Source organism: Vombatus ursinus, unplaced genomic scaffold (assembly GCF_900497805.2).
Source record: "Vombatus ursinus unplaced genomic scaffold, bare-nosed wombat genome assembly UNPS02014959.1, whole genome shotgun sequence".
Classification (NCBI taxonomy): domain Eukaryota; kingdom Metazoa; phylum Chordata; class Mammalia; order Diprotodontia; family Vombatidae; genus Vombatus; species Vombatus ursinus.
In genome coordinates this window covers 1,766,017-1,781,824 of record NW_020954737.1, presented here as the reverse complement: position 1 = coordinate 1,781,824, position 15,808 = coordinate 1,766,017, and the positions used below count along the sequence as shown (strand labels likewise).

At 38.4% G+C, this 15,808-nt stretch overlaps 1 protein-coding gene across 4 annotated transcripts in view; it reads right to left on the bottom strand.

The window, feature by feature from the left end:
* Nucleotides 1-15,808, bottom strand: part of GOLGB1 (golgin B1) — a 79,947-nt gene that overhangs the window by 24,402 nt on the left and 39,737 nt on the right. For all 4 annotated transcript variants that reach the window (XM_027845287.1, XM_027845288.1, XM_027845289.1 and 1 more), the window contains 2 exons: nt 10,421-15,663; nt 6,656-8,582 (listed from right to left, as the gene is read on the bottom strand). In XM_027845287.1, coding sequence (XP_027701088.1) covers nt 6,656-8,582; nt 10,421-15,663 — 7,170 coding nt within the window. The remainder of the gene's footprint in view (nt 1-6,655; nt 8,583-10,420; nt 15,664-15,808) is intronic.

Below are 15,808 nucleotides of genomic sequence, written 5' to 3'. Positions count from 1 at the left end.
ACGTAAAGGGTGATACCATAAGCAAATTAGGAGAGCAAGGAATAGTTAACCTGTCAGATCTATGGAGAAGGGAAGAATTTATGAACAAACAAGAGATAGAGAACATTGTGAAATATAAAATGATTACAAATGCAAAATTGATTACATTATATTAAAAAGGTTTTGCCCAAACAAAACCAATATAACCAAGATTAGAAGGAAAGCAGAAAGCTGGGAAACAATTTTTACCGCCAATGTTTCTGATAAAGGCCTCATTTCTATAATATATAGAGAACTGGGGAAAAAAAGACCCTTTATGGCATATTTATGAAACACATAAATCATATTAAATTAGTAAAGAAAACCTTTGACAGCAGAGTCAGGAGCCAACATGATTGCAAAAGAGTACATATCACTGGGCAAAATCTAATAAGACAGAATTTAATAAGGATAAATGTAATTCTTACAATTGGATTAAAAAGACTAAATCCTTGGCATTCTAAAATGGTTCAATATCAGAAGGGCACATTGTCTAATCAGTGAAAATGACATTAAATATGCATCTGTTTTGCCATTGAACTCTAAGGACCATGAGGCCTTTCTGACTTGAAGCTGAAACCTTCTGTATGTGTTGTCTCTCCCTATTAGAAAGTCAGCATCTTGAGACAATCATTTTTATATTTGCATCCAAGCACAGTGCTTTGCTATAGCAGACACTTAATGAATACTTTTTAATTTTCATTCCTGTAAAGGGAGGGACAGTGCAAGAAGTTTCTTCTGCTCCAAGGAATGAGGATATAGATAAAAAGATGACATCACATGAGAGATCATACAGTAATGGTCAGAATAATATAAAGTAGTATCATTTGGTGATGAGGGATACTGAGGCAGTTATTTGTCATAAGCTTATGCTGACATCAACAGCAGAAAGAGCTACTGTCTTCATGCAGCATGCATCCAAAATACATCAGACAGTGCCTACAGTTGCCTGTCAGACATGATGACCAGCACCTACTTCTCGTGATGCATACGAGGATAAATGATGACACCAGAAGGAAACTAGAAAGCATTGCCAAGAATTATGGAAGTCTAAGAAAAATACTTATGACCTCAGAAGACATCATTACTGCCAATTGAAGGCAGGGGAAAAAGCAGAGTTGGGAAGCAGTGTTTGGATTTCTAAACCATGATTTAAAATGTAGGGATGATGAAATCATGCACAGGAATGGGGTTTACTTAACAAGAACTGGTTAAAAAATATATTTTCTTAATATCTTGAAAATCTATTAAAAAGGGCTTTAAGTTGAAAAGGGTATCAGTACCCTAGACAGTAACAACATAGGAAGAAAAATATCAGAACAACAAATCTCTAATTCAGTCACAGGACATGATACTCCAGGGAAAAAAAACAGCAATAAAATCCATGACCATAGATATCTATCTCCCAATATATAAAATATGAAACATAAACAGGGAGACAAATTTACCCTCACAGATTTGACAGGATTATTAGACTTATAACTGGAATACTGTAATGGAAGGAAATAACTTATTTAAAAGGAAGGAAGTAACTTATTTAAAAGGAACAGAACCAGGGCAGCTAGGTGGCGCAGTGAATAGAGCACCTGCCCTCATGTCAAGAGGACCTGAATTCAAATCCAGCCTCAGAACAAACACTTGACACTTACTAGCTGCATGACCCTGGGCAAGTCACTTAACCCCAACTGCCTAAAAATAGAACTAAAAACAAACAAAAAAAGGAACAGATTAAAAGGACTGCTAAGTTAGTATCATTTATTAAGAATATACTTTCACACGAAGAAATTCAGGAACCTGATGGGAGAAACATGACAAAGCAGCAGAGGATCAAAAGGGTGAGGAAAGAGAAGTAAGATTGTCATGAAGCTACCAGACTGGAAGGAGGAAATGGATGAAGAGTCGGGGAAGCAGATCACAAATCTGACCTGGAAGCATGGTATTACTGACAGGGGATTCCAATTATGCAGATGTCTGGTAAAGGGCCCATTCTTCCAAAAGCAGAACTGATCAATTTGGTGGCTTGCCTTAATGACAGTTTAACTCTTCAAAAGCAGAAAGCAATTCTGTACTCAATTCTGATTAACAAGGAATAGAAATAATGGGAACCTTGGAAACAAGTGACCACTTCATCTAAAAATTCACGATAGAAAGAAACCGCCTTTTCAAAAAAATAATAATAACCTGGCAGGACCTCCTTTTGATGAAGTCATGTTGTAGATCAGTGGTATCAAACTCAAAACAGGATCATATACGGACTTACAAAACTACACATTAACCTTATCCATGTTCCATTGTATTTTAATTTTTTTTTTGAGGCAATTGGAATTAAGTGACTTGCACAGGGTCACACAGCTAGTAAGTGTCAAGTGTCTGAGGCTGGATTTGAACTCAGATCCTCCTGACTTCAGGGCTGGTGCTCTATCTACTGGACCACCTAGCTGCCCCAATGTATGTCTCATTCTTTTTTTATTTTCTTGCAAGGCAATCAGGGTTAAGTGACCTGCCCAAGGTCACACAGCTAATAAGAGTCTGAGGCTAGATTTGAACTCAGCTCTTCCTGACTTCAGGGCTAGTGCTCTATCCACTGTACCACCTAGTTGCCCCTATTTTAATTTATTTTAAAAAATATTTCCCAATTACAATTAAACCTGATTTGGGCTGCAACAGGGGATGTAGGGCAGTATTTGACACCTTTGCTATAGACAATCAAATGAGATATGTAAAGCACTTTGCAAATCTTAAAGTGGCATATTAATACTATTATTACACATAGGATTCTGAGATTTCAATAAAACATTTGACAGTGTTTTCTGTCATCCCTGTGGATAATATAGAGAAATAGGCTAAATGATATATATAGTTAAGTGGATTCAAAACTCGTTAAATGACTGGACTCAAAGAATGTTCATTATAGGACTGATGTCAAATTGGAGGGAAGTATCTAATGGAGTGCCCAGGCACCTTCCTTAGTGCTGTGATGTTTAATGTTTTTATAAGACTTGGACAAAGCCATACTTGTCAAATTTAAAGACCATACAAAGCTAGGATGGGCAGCAAACACGCTGTAAGACAGAATCAGGATCCAAACAGATCTCAACAGTTTAGAACAATGAGTGAAATGGAATATGATAAAATTAACAGAGACAAATATAAACTCCTATAATTAGATTTAAGAAAATCAACTTCAAAACTAAATTGAAGGGAGGCATGGATAGACAATATATCCTGTGACAAAGATCTGGGGTTTTTACTGTAATGAAAACTCAGTCAGAACCAACAAAGTGATATGGCAGTCAAAAAAGATTACACTGCACTGAGAGGCATAATACCTAGAAAAAGGAAGAAAACAGTTCTACAATATTCTGTCCTTGTCAGAGTCAACATCTGAAGTACTATCTTAAAGCCTCAGCACTATGTTTTAGGAAAAATAAAGATAAATTTTTTGTATATATATGACTTTTTCCTCTTTTTTTTTTTTTTTAAAAAACTCTTTGGGGTTTAAGTGTAATAATGGCATCACTGGATTAAAGAGTATGCAGTTTAGTAACTCTGGGGGCATAATTGCAAACTGCTTTCCAGAATGGTTAGACCAAGTCACAACTCCACCAGCAGTACATCAATGTGCCAGTTTTCAGACAGCCCTTGAAACTTCTGTCATTTTGCTTTTCTTGTCAGCTTTCCCAATTTGATGCTGTGAGGCAGAATGTCAGCGCCGCTTTAATTTGTATTTCTCTAATTATTAATGATTTGGAGCATTTTTTTTTCATATGGCTATCAATACCTTCAGTTTCTTCCTTTGAGAACTGCCTGTTTATATCCTCTGACCATATATCAATTAAAGAATGGCTCAAATTATTCTTACAAATTTGAACCAATTCCTTATACAGGGTGTCCCCAAAGCCTTAGTGTAGTTTTAAGTATGCTTAAGCTTTAAACTTGTCTAAGCTTTAAGTTTAACAATTTAAGCAAGCTTCAAACTAAACTACAACTTTGGGGACACCCTCATGGAAATGAGACTTTTACCAAAGAAATTGTCTGCAAAGATTTTTCCCCAGCTAACTGTTCCCCTTCTAATTTTACCTGTGTTAGATTTGTTTGTGCTAAAACATTTTAATTTTTATATGATCAAAATTATCCATCTTCTGTGACCCTCTCTATCCCGTATTCAGTCATGAACTTTCCTGTTGGCAACAAACCTAAAAGATAATTTCTTCGTTGTTCTGCTAATAGTTTAAATGAGATCGTTTCTGTCTAGGTTATATATATATCTATTTCTAGTGCTTATCGTGGTATAAGGTGGAAGGTGTTGGTCAAAATTTAACTTCTGCCACACTGCTGTCCCGTTTCCCCACCACTTCTTGTCAAATAGTGATTCGGTATTTGCAATCTTTGAATTGATTAAACACTAGGCTACTATGTACATTTGCTTCTGTATGCTGTGTACCTAATCTGTTCCACCAACTGATCTATTTTTTAATGAGTACCAAACTGTTTTGATAATTACAACTTCGTAGCAGAGTATGAGATCTAAACAACAGACATCCTTGTTTCACAATGATCTCATTGGAAAGCCCTCTACTTTATCCTATTATGTAATACTGGCTCTTCGTTTTAGATATATGCTATTTACCACATTAAGATCTACTTGTTCCTTGTTTTCTAGAATTTTTAATAGAAATTGGTGTTTATTTTGTCAAAAACTTTTTCTGCTGCTATTAATACAATTTTTGTTGTTCTTGTTCTCAACATGGTCAATTCTGTCTAGAGTTTTCTTGATATTAAACCTGCCCTGCATTCCTAGTATAAATCCAACGCAGTCGCAGTATATTATCTTTGTAATATATTGCTATAGCCTCTTTGTTAATAGTTTAAATTTTTTATCAATGTTCATTAGGTATATGAGTCTATAGTTTTCTTTCTTTTTTTCTTTTCTTTTTTTTTGGTGAGGCAATCGGGGTTAAGTAATTTGCCTAGAATTACACAGCCGGTATCAAGTGTCTGGTCTGAGGCCAGATTTGAACTCAGGTCCTCCTGACTCCAGGCCTGGTGCTCTATTTACTGCGCCACCTAGTTGCCCCAAGTCTACAGTTTTTGTTCTTTGTTTTGACTCTTCCTGGCCTTAGGTTTCAAGACTTTATTTGTGTCATGAAGGAATTTGGTAGGATTCTTTCTTTTGCTACTTTTACAGTTTGTATAACTTAGAATGAATTGCTCTTTGAATGTCTGACAGAATTGACTTGTGAATCCATAAGAAAGAACTGACAAGGCTGCTGAAGGACTCTGGGATCAAACAATGCAAGAACTGGTTGAGGAAAATGTTTAGCCTGAGGAAGAAAAGATTATTAAGTACACAGCTGTATTCAAGTATTTAAACTGCAGTCATATAGAAGAGGAATTAAACTTGCTCTGCTTGGTTCCATGGGACAGAACTAGGAAAAATGAGCAGAAGTTGTAGAGAGTCAGATTTACACTTGGTGTAAAGCAAAACTTCTTAATAATCAGAGCTATCCAAAAGTGAAATGAAACCTCTGAGAAGGCAGTCTGCCCCCTTTCACCAGAAGTCTTCAAGGAGAGAATAGATAATCTCTGACTAGCATTGAATTTAGAAGGTCTCTAACTTGCCTTCCAACTTTCAGATTCTATAATAGACTGAACACTGCATTATGCTTTTTCATTTTCTGAAATGAAAACAGAATTGCACCAAATATGGTCTTCCTTAGCGTCTAGGAGGTGAATAGGTGAAAAGTGTTTCCTTCTTTTCTATAGAAATGAGAATAATTTTCAAACCTAACAAGATTCTGATTCTAACGTAAAATGTACCAGATAGCTTCTGAAGAACATTCCAGCTCTAGATTCCTATGAATTCTATGGGTGCCTTCCTCAGCCTCAGATACACATATGAACAAGATTAAATCTATATTCACAGTCCTTTGAAGTTCTGATGAGCTTTCTCAGTTTTGTATCTGCCTTCCTTTCTTTTATACTAGTTGAGCTTATTGTTAAATCTTCAGACAGACTGCTTAAAAAGTCATTTTCCTATTGGATTCTATGGGTTTGTACTGAACAAAAATGAGGTTGGACTTTAATTCATTACGTTTCCCTCCAAACCAATCATTCCCTTAAAATTCCCTGTTTCTGTTGACAACACCACTATCATACCAGTTACCTAGGTTTATAACGCTAGTCATCCTTAACTACTCCTTCTTTCTCAGGTCCAATATCCTATCAGCTGCCAAGTCTTTTTAAATTCGTTCTCCCTGAGAGCTCTCACATGTTTTACCTTCTTTCCACCATTATTTCAAGCTTTTCTCATTTCTCACTTAAGACAACTAGAGAGAACCCCTAATTGGCTCCACCCCACCCCCTATTCTAGACTTGGCCTTATCAAAAATTATTGTGCATCCCAAGAAAATGGGGTAGTTTTATCTAATCATATCACTATCAGAGTTTGTCTAAGCATGATGGACTTTGAAGACCATATTACTGTAAAGTTCCAGTAAACTATTAATGCAGTGAATCTTTCCATGACTACTTTTTAAATTAGAGTCCTACTCTACCCATGTTCCAGAAAGACTAATAGTATTATGTTTCAACGACTCTCAGCTAACCTGCAAAAGGGAGAGAAGCATGGACTCACCAGTCTATCTCTGTCATTTTGCAGGGAAGACATTGCTTTCTTTAAGCTCTGTACTTCAGATGGGCTGGTAAAGTGTTGGGATGATGACCACTGCTTCCCTTCTTCCAACTTTCGCATTTTGTCCAATTCACTCAAGAGATGATCTCTTTCAGCCTGTAAACTTGCCATGGCCTTAGAAAAAGCCTGTATTTGGTTGGAGGAACCCTCTAACTGTGAGAACAAGTGAAATAACTCCTCATCTTTAGATCTGAGCTCTTGCTTAAGCTTTTCAAGGTGAGACAGTGAGCCATCATCTTCAGCATGGCTCTCCAGAGAAGCAACTTTAGAAAAAAGATCATCTCTCTCTCTACTCAACAGAATCTGCTCTTCTCTCAGTTGAGCCACCTCGTTCTTTAAAACACTTATATGACACTGCTGCTCCTCAAGGCTGGCAGTGTGCTTCTTTCTTAGCTCCCGTAACTCTTCCCTAGCATGGTCTCGACTATCTTGCAAGGAACTCATAGACTTTCCGAAAGCCTGAATCTGAGCTTTGAGGTCTTTATTTTCTTCAGTGACCTTGAGCAGTCTTTGTTCCATCTCCACCAAATCACTTGCCAGCTCGGCTACCCTCTCTTCGGCTGTTTCAGTTTCATTGCGCATTATCCCTGCATCATGACGAAGATGCTTCAGTTCTTTCTTTAGCTTCTCTTCAATTTCTCCCACCTTCTTAGCTGCCTCCTTTTGTACTCGTGCTAATTCTTCCTCTAGTTCTGTGACTTTCTTCTGAGAGAGGGAGAGGGTAATGCCTAACCTCTGCACCTCTTCTTCCCCACCTTTTAACTGTGCCTGAAATTCTCCTAAAGACCCCCCTTCTTGCAAAGTTGCCATTTGGCATTTTAGCTGCGAGACAGAAGTTTTCAAGCTCTCAATTTCCTTAGTCAAGATTTGTTTCTCCTCCTCTAGGGCATCAGAAGATCTTTTTAGATCTTCCCTTGATGCTTCAGATGCTTTTAGCTTTCTTTCTAATTTGATCTTTTCATTTTCTAGTTCTTGACTCCGCTGAAGTCGAATTTCAAGGAGCTGCCTTTGCTGATAGTCCTTTGTTATCCTCTGATACTGTTCTGCAGTTAACTTGGCATTTTCAGAATTGAGATCATCCATCTGGCCCCGAAGGGATCGGATTTCTTCTTTTAGCTTATTGTTCTCAGCAGCAGCTTCTTGGATGAGCTGGTCTTTCTCCAAGATCAGTGACAGATGCCGCTCTTCTAGCTGTCTGTAGTCACCTAGAATTCGATCTCGGTCATCCTGGAGAGAAGACATGGATTTAGTGAAGGAATCCAACTGAGCCTTCTGCTGTTTGCTGTCTTTTTTGATAGTTTTCATTGTTTCCATGAGCTGACTGGTTTTGTCTATAGCTTTCTTTTTCTCACCTTCTAAGGCAGCTTTCTCCTCTTCCTTCTGGGTCAGTTGGCTTTCCAGCTCTTTAACTTCTTTGCCATGTTGTTGTTGCAATTCAGAGACAGCTAACAAGACTGCCTCCTCTTTAGCAGAAAGGAGAGTGATAATCTTTTGATCTTTAGTGCTAATTTCTTCATGCAGTTTGCCAGTCAGATCCCTAGAGGCTTGCAGATCAGCCTCTAACTGCTCACAGTTGAACTTCCAATTCTGTAGTTCAGTCTCCTGTTGCTTTACGATTCCCTCCAATTTTTCCTTGGCTTCTTTACATTTTGCAAAAGAATTATTTGCTTCAGTCAACTGGTCTCTCAGAGACTTAACTTCTGTATCCAATTTAGCTAACTCATTCCGAGAATTAGAATACATCTGTTTAGACTCTTCCAGCTGAGACATGAGTCCTTTATTTTCTCCCTGCAGGTTTTCAGAGACTTTCTGTTGAAACTGGACCTCTGTTTGGGCTTTGGACTCCCAGGTCTGTTTGTCATGCTCAAGTCTAAAAAGAAAAAGAAAATTACTAATCACCAAGCACCATAATTTAAAGATCCCAAGATTCCTTCACAACCTGATGCCTTCCTATCTTACCAGTCTTCCTATACTTTATGCCTCTCTACATACTGTACAATCCAGCTACACTAGTCTTCCTGCTATTCCTCACACACAACACTACATCTCTCCATTCCTTACCTTTATACTGACTGTCTCTCATGCCTAGAATGTATTCTCTAGATCTATTAGGTACTAAGAGTAATGAGAAATATCAGGCTGCTATTTCTGTTACCTACCACCATCTATTCAAACACAAGTTTTTATTTTTCAGATAAGTAACCTGGGGCCAAATATATATACACACAAACATATATATGTGTGCGTGTATTGGGGGGGGTAAGAGAGAGACACAAACAGGGTGGGGGGGAACAAGCACAAATGAGTGCAAGGAAGGGATACAACACATAAATATTCCATGAGCATCATTCTTTGGTGTTTGCACTAAGCTCTTGACCCCAAACAAAACCTATTCTTCCAGAAAACAATAAAGGCTATTACACCCCCCAACAGCTTTACATGAAAGGTACTGGTTAAATCTATAACCAGTATCTGGTGTTGATTTTTTTTGGGGGGGGGGGCGGGTGGAACAGGGAAGTGTTCACTCTTTAGGTAAACAATAACCTCTGAAAAACAAAGGAAAGCTAGTATGATATTGGAAAGACTTAGAAGATAAAACTATCTGAAACCAAACAAAATATAGCTGTTACCTGGAGAGAGATCCTGCTAAAGCAAGACATGTTCATATGCCCTATCTGTACTGTTGCTATTTGTGGTGTTCTGCCAAAAAACTATGACAAGTGGAGACCTGGGACAGGATGTTCTGTAGAGGCCCGTCACCAGCACACTAGGGGTGGGAGAGTACCATTATGCCAGGTTCACAGTGCAGCTTGTTTTTATCTCACCTTAGATAAAGCAGGTAAGGACTGAAGCCCTATAGAGCACTGGAAGAAAAATCTCAAGGGCTTGTCTCTTGACTGCCCCCCAGAGGAGCAACTTAATGCCAACCAAGTGGACCCATTCCTCCTGCTCACATACCCTTCTTCTCCATTAAAAAGTACAGGGCCAGAAGGAAGAAGCCAAAATGCACCTACTGTGGTAGTTTCATTGTTCAGAACCTGTTTATTTCGGGACTAGCTAAATGTCAGATTTAGGACATCTTCCTCTGGAACTGGTTTAATGACATGTTTTCTCTATTTAGTCAGCAGAAGAGAAAAGATGGGAGTACTTTTTTTCCAACCACAAAACTTAAACAGCTATTCCATTTAAAATTTCCCTCTGACCAAATTTACACTTTTACCAATGTTTGTATTACTTAATATTTATCTCTGATATCTTTGTCTATAAAAGGATATCGGATCTTTGTTCTGAATGTTCTATATACAATGTAGCACACCTAACATACCGGTACATTTATCTCACACATACAAGGCATAATTACTTGTTCTAGTGACCTTTTCCAAACATGATAACCTCCTAACTTTGTTACATTCATCCCATTTTGCTCTAGCTAAGGCTAAGTTCAGCCCTTGATTGCCTCTTGGTTTTATTCTCCCAAGCTTTAGAGTGTAAGCTTCTTGAGGGCAAAAATTGTTTCTTACACTATTCTCATAGTCTCCATATGCTTAACCTCACAGACACAAAGATTGGTTTAAAATTTTAAGGGGAGGGAATGCAAGAACACAAAGTGCCATTTAAAGGGAATAAAAATTATATAAATAAGGAGAAAGTCCTTTGCCTAGAGTTATATGAAAGTAAGGATTACAGGAAGAGTTACAATTGGCTTACCTGGATATATTAATTTGCAGCTCCTCCATATGGATAGACATCTGCCTTAGGTGGTCTTTTAATACACTACAGTTCTCTTCCTTAGCCCGTATTTCTTCTTCCTTTGTTTGAATAGCATCACTGAATTTTCTTTCCCATTTTTTAGCCTCATCTATCACTCGATCCCGGTCATCCTGAAGAGAAGACATGCTTTTGGTGAAGGCTGCAAGCTGGGCCAAAGTGCTGTTCAGGTTTTCCTGAAGCTGCTTGACTTCTTGGTCCTTTTTGTTCAAGGTGACCTGAACTTCTCCAAAAGTCTCTTCCAAATGGACCTTTTCTCTATGCAAAGCATCCAGCTTTTCTTGCATGTTCTTAACCTCCTTCATGTGCTTATCTTCTGCTTGTTCCAGTTTTCTTTCAAGATCTTCATCCTTTTGTTTCATTTGGCTTTTAACAAGCTCTTTATTTGACTGAAGTTCCTTCTTCACCTTAAGACTATCTGCTAGGACCCTTGCTGCTTCACTCTGAGTGTCATCCAGCAACACTTTGCAGTAGTCCAGTTCTGCCTGAGCTTTCTGACGATCTTCTTCTACTTGGGCTAGGTTTTCTTTGACCATTTCCAGTTCCTTCTGTGACTCTTTTTGTACAAATTCCAGAGCCTTCACAGTTCTCTCTAGACCACTTATCTTCTCTTGATATCTGATGCAGTCCTTCTGCAACTGCTTTACCTCTTGTTGTTTCTCTTTCAACAATTCCTGAAGCTCTTTTGTATGAGTTTTGCTGCCCTGACCTCCTTTCTGAGCGCTCTGTAGCTTCTCCAAGTATTCCTTCCGGATTTCTGACTCAATTCTGTTTTTTTCTTTAACTGCCTGCTGCCTTTCTTCTTCCAGTTCACTCACACATTTCTGAAGGTTCTGAATTTCAGATTCCAATAACTCATTTCTCATTTGGGCATCTGTGACATCTTGCTGATAATTTCCAATGCTTCCATTAAGTTCAGCTAACTGATTCATAAGTCTCTCTTCCAGATCATCCTTCTCTACTTCCACTGTTTCCTTCAACTTGGTGACTTTGACAAGTTCATCTTGGATTTTCTCATTTAACAGGTTTATCTTGGTAACTTCTTCATGAAGAGTTTTCAGTTCACCATCCTTTACTTCTAATTGGTTCAGTAAGGCATCTTTCTTGTCTTCTAAAGAACAGTCTATTTCTTCCCTCATCTTCTTCTCCTCCTCTAGTTCTTTAATTCTTTCTGTAAGCTGATCAATTTGCTGTATATAGGTATTAATTTCATCATGTGAACTTACACCGTCATTTGCACTGACATCTGCCATGGCATTGCTCTCCACTGGGATGGGTGCTGAATATTCTGAACTTGCACTTGTCCTCAGAGAGACTTGTTCTTCAACCTCACCTGGTAGAGGTACAGCTACAGACACAGACACAGCTTGCTGTGCCACTTCTACACTATCCATTTGGATCTCATGCTTCTTAGGGCCTTCTATACTCTCTCTCAATTTGGATTCTGTTTCCTCCAACTGCTGCTTTAAATTCTGAATCTCTTCACTTAAAGAGTTCTTCTCAGTCATTAATGTTTCAAACTCCTTAGAAAGAGATTCATACTTGAGCTTGGTATCCTCTAGTTCCTCCTTCACACTGGGGCTGGAATGAAGCATTTCTGCAGGCTCTTTGGATTCACTGCCTACTGGGTGGACCTCTGCCCTAAGGCGGTCATTCTCCTCTTCCAGCTCAAGGATTTTCTGCTGTTTGGATTTTGCAAATTTCCTCATCTTTTCTTTCATTTCTTCCATTTCCTGCTCTGCTTCCTGTAGCTGCTTTTCTGTGTCTTTCTTCTTTGCTTCTGTGTTCTTTAATTTACCATATAATTCCTGTTTCTCTCGTCTCACAGTTTCCACAACATGTTGAATACGTTCTGCCTCATTACTGACATTCTCATAGGACTGAAGAAGAATTTCATACTCCTTTTGCAGTTCCTTGTGCTTTTCCTGCCACTCAGTGTTTTCAGCAACTTGGGTGCATTTTAAAGACTCAATTTCCTTCACTAGCTTCTCCTTGTCTTCAGTAAGACCTTCTAGAGCTAGCTTCAGACTTTCACAAGAGCTACTGAGATTGTGACTTTCCAATAAAGATTTATCCACTTCTGCAATAAGTCTCTCTTTCTCTTCCTGAAGAACAGTCAACCTGTCTAATAATACATCCCTTTCTTTACAGTGAGCAGAAACTTGGCTCTCTGCATTCGCCAGGGTCTTTGTGAGAGTTTCAATATTATTTTTGGCCAAGGACAATTCTTCTTTAAGACATTTGCTTTCTTTCAAAGTCTCTTTTCTGGAGATAAGTGCAGCTTGGAGTTTCCTCTGAATTTGCTGCTTAGATTTAGCTTCTTCTTCTACCTCCTCTGGTTTCCTTTGAATTTCAGAAAGCTCTGTCTGCAACTGTTTAATTTTTTCTTCATGTTCTTTGGCTTGCATTTCCAACTGCGCATGCAAAGCCCTAATCAAGTCCTCTTGCTCTACAATCTCTGTCTGCACTTTAATAAGTATCTCATCTTTTTCTCTTACTTGCACATGAAGGACATCAGCTTCTTCATTTTTTTTGGCCATGAATCTTTTCAATTCATCTAGTTCAGGTTGTAATTCCCTAAAATGTTCTAATCTTGTGATTTCCATTTGACTGCTTTCCAATTCTAATTTCAGACTGGTTACCTGAGCTTCAGCCTCATGAGTGGCTACTTTAAGATCTTCTGCCTCTAATAGCAGCTTTGTTACTTGTTCTTGTAACTTAATTGCCTCTTCTGATTTTCGAGAAAGGTCATTTATGGTAGAGCTGACTCTGAATTCTAACTCTTCTTTCTGGATCTGGAGCTCTTTCAGCTGAGCTCTAAGCAGTTCTACTGAACTGTCCTCTTCCTGCAGGTCATTTTTGTTTCCTGAATGCTCCATCCAATCTGGGTGCCAGCCAGATTCTGAAGTCATTTGTGAAGGCCACTGTTCTTTGGCTTTGGATGTAGGTTCAATCAGACTCTGAGGTATGTCTAATTCCTGTGTGTTATTGTCCACAGCTAAGCCAGTGTCTGTAGATTCTCTTACTCGTATTTCGAGTTCCCGCAGCTGATCTCGTATGCTCTCATTCTCTTTGCTTTGTTCATCAAAACGTTCCTGTAAGAGATTATAATCATCTTTCTGTTGTTTTAGTTGTTCCCTGTGGTGTCTGTCTTTCTCTTGTGCTTTTTTTATAGTCACCTTGCGGGAAGCTAGCACTTCTTGCAATTTCTTTTGGAGTTGCTCTTTTTCTTGTTCAAGATTCAAAATTCTGTCTTCCAGTTCTAGTTTCCAGTGTTCTCCACTTTCTGCACCAGCTGTGCTAACTACTATTGTCTCTTTTATGGGTGTTGCTGAGTCTCCATCTCCAGAGTCCTTGTTAGAAGTGGTTAATTTTTGAATGACTGTCTGGTTTTCAGTTATTTCAGCTTTAAGCAAATCTATGAGGTTTAATTTATCCTGCAAACTCTGCTTCATCTCTTTGATCAATGCCTGTAGCTGTTCTTCAGCTGCTACCTTCTCTTCCAAATCTCTCTTTACATTCTGTAGCTCTAGTTCTTTTTCAGATATCTTCTGATTTAAAGATATTTCAGTTTCTTGACTTTCAGAAGTAATAGATTCTTCTATATTTGTTTTCCCATCTTTGTTTTGCCGAGTTGCTTCCATACCATCCCCTTCACAGAATAGGGCCTTTTCCTTAGACTCATCTTTCACCTGCGCCAATTCTTTCTCTAGCTGAGTGACTTTCTTCATTAGTTCCTTCCGGTTAATGAGTGCAGCCTGCAGCTTCCTCTTCATCTGGTCACTTTCTTTCTTCAGAAGATTCAATTCATTCTGAAGTTCTTCATTCTTTATTAGTGGAGCTGAAACTACTTTACCATCCTGATCATGTTGTAGATCTGAACATTCTTCCTCTTTCTCTTCTGTTTCCTTCTCCTTTTTGCCTTCTTCAGGAATGGACAGTACACTAAGCTTTTCTCTGAGTGCTTTGACTTCAACCCCAAGAGAAAACTTCTCTTCATTGAGCTGGACCATTTTCTCAGACATACGTACACTGATCTCGGTCACCTGTTTATCCTTCTCTTCAATGGCTTGTTGAAGGGCCTCTACGACCCTAGTTTTCTCTAATAAAAGTTGATCTACTCTTATTGTCTCAAGTTCCTTCTGGGAGAGTGTCTGGGAAAGCTCTTCCACCTTGTTTGAGGTATTCCTTATATGCTCCTCCAAATCAAACATTTCACTTTCTTTCTTTTGCAGCTCACTTTTCAGATTTCTGACTAGTGTGCTCTGGTCAGAAAGTTGGAGATGCACTTCATCCAATTCCTTCTGCAAAGTTTCAATTTTCAAATCCTTCGATTTGGATTCTGTGTTGAGACTCTGGATTTGTTCAGTTAGCAGGCTTTCATGGGTAGTTTTATTTTCACAGTCAGATATTCTTTGTTTTTCTGCCTCCGCAAGGTGTTCTTCAAGTTGCTTTACTTGTGCTTTTAGTTCTGTAATGATGCAGAGCTCTTTTACCTGAATCAAAAGTTGATCTCTCTCATCACAGAGAGCACTCAGTGTATTCTTATTCTTTTCCTCATTTTCCTTAAAGTTCTCTACTAGCTGGGCTAGCTTATTGATTTCCTCAGCTTTCTCCTCTAAACTTTTCTCATATGATTCCTCTGCTTTCTGAAGACTTGACTCAAGTTCCAATATTTGTCCTTCTAATCTTTTCAATTCATCTTGCTGAGACAAAGTAAGATTCTGAACTACAGAAAGAGAGTCTTTTCCAGTCTCTTCTATTGACTCCATTTCCACTCCAGTGTTGGCAATGTGAACTACAGGTATGTCCAATGGTGTGCTACTCTGATTATGAGGTGTAAAGCTTTCTGAACCTTCCACATCAATGACAATAGGGCTGCATGCTTCACTTTGCATTAAAGGAAAGCTCTGTCCTGTGCCTTCATGTATCATTCCTTCACCTTCTGCCTGCTTGATATCCCCTTGTTCAGATATCTCTGAAATCAAGTTGCTATTAGGCTTTGTGATCTGGAGCTGCCCTTTAAGGTATGCAATCTCCTCTTGGGCTTCTTTCATTTCCAATAATAAAACTGACAACTTATGTTTCTGTGAAATAATGATCTCCAAGCTGTCTTCTTGAGTACTTTCCTCAGTAGATTTGTTGGTACTGCTTTTGGTGATTTTATCAGTGGTAATCTGCAACTAAATAAAAAAAAACAAAAAGAAAAAAATTTCAACAAGCATTATAAGGCAGCAGAGAGACTGAAGTATTTGCTTACTTATCGAGAAAGAGATTAGAGTGATTATCACTCTAAAATTAACCCTGGATAAAGAAAAAGTAGAGGCA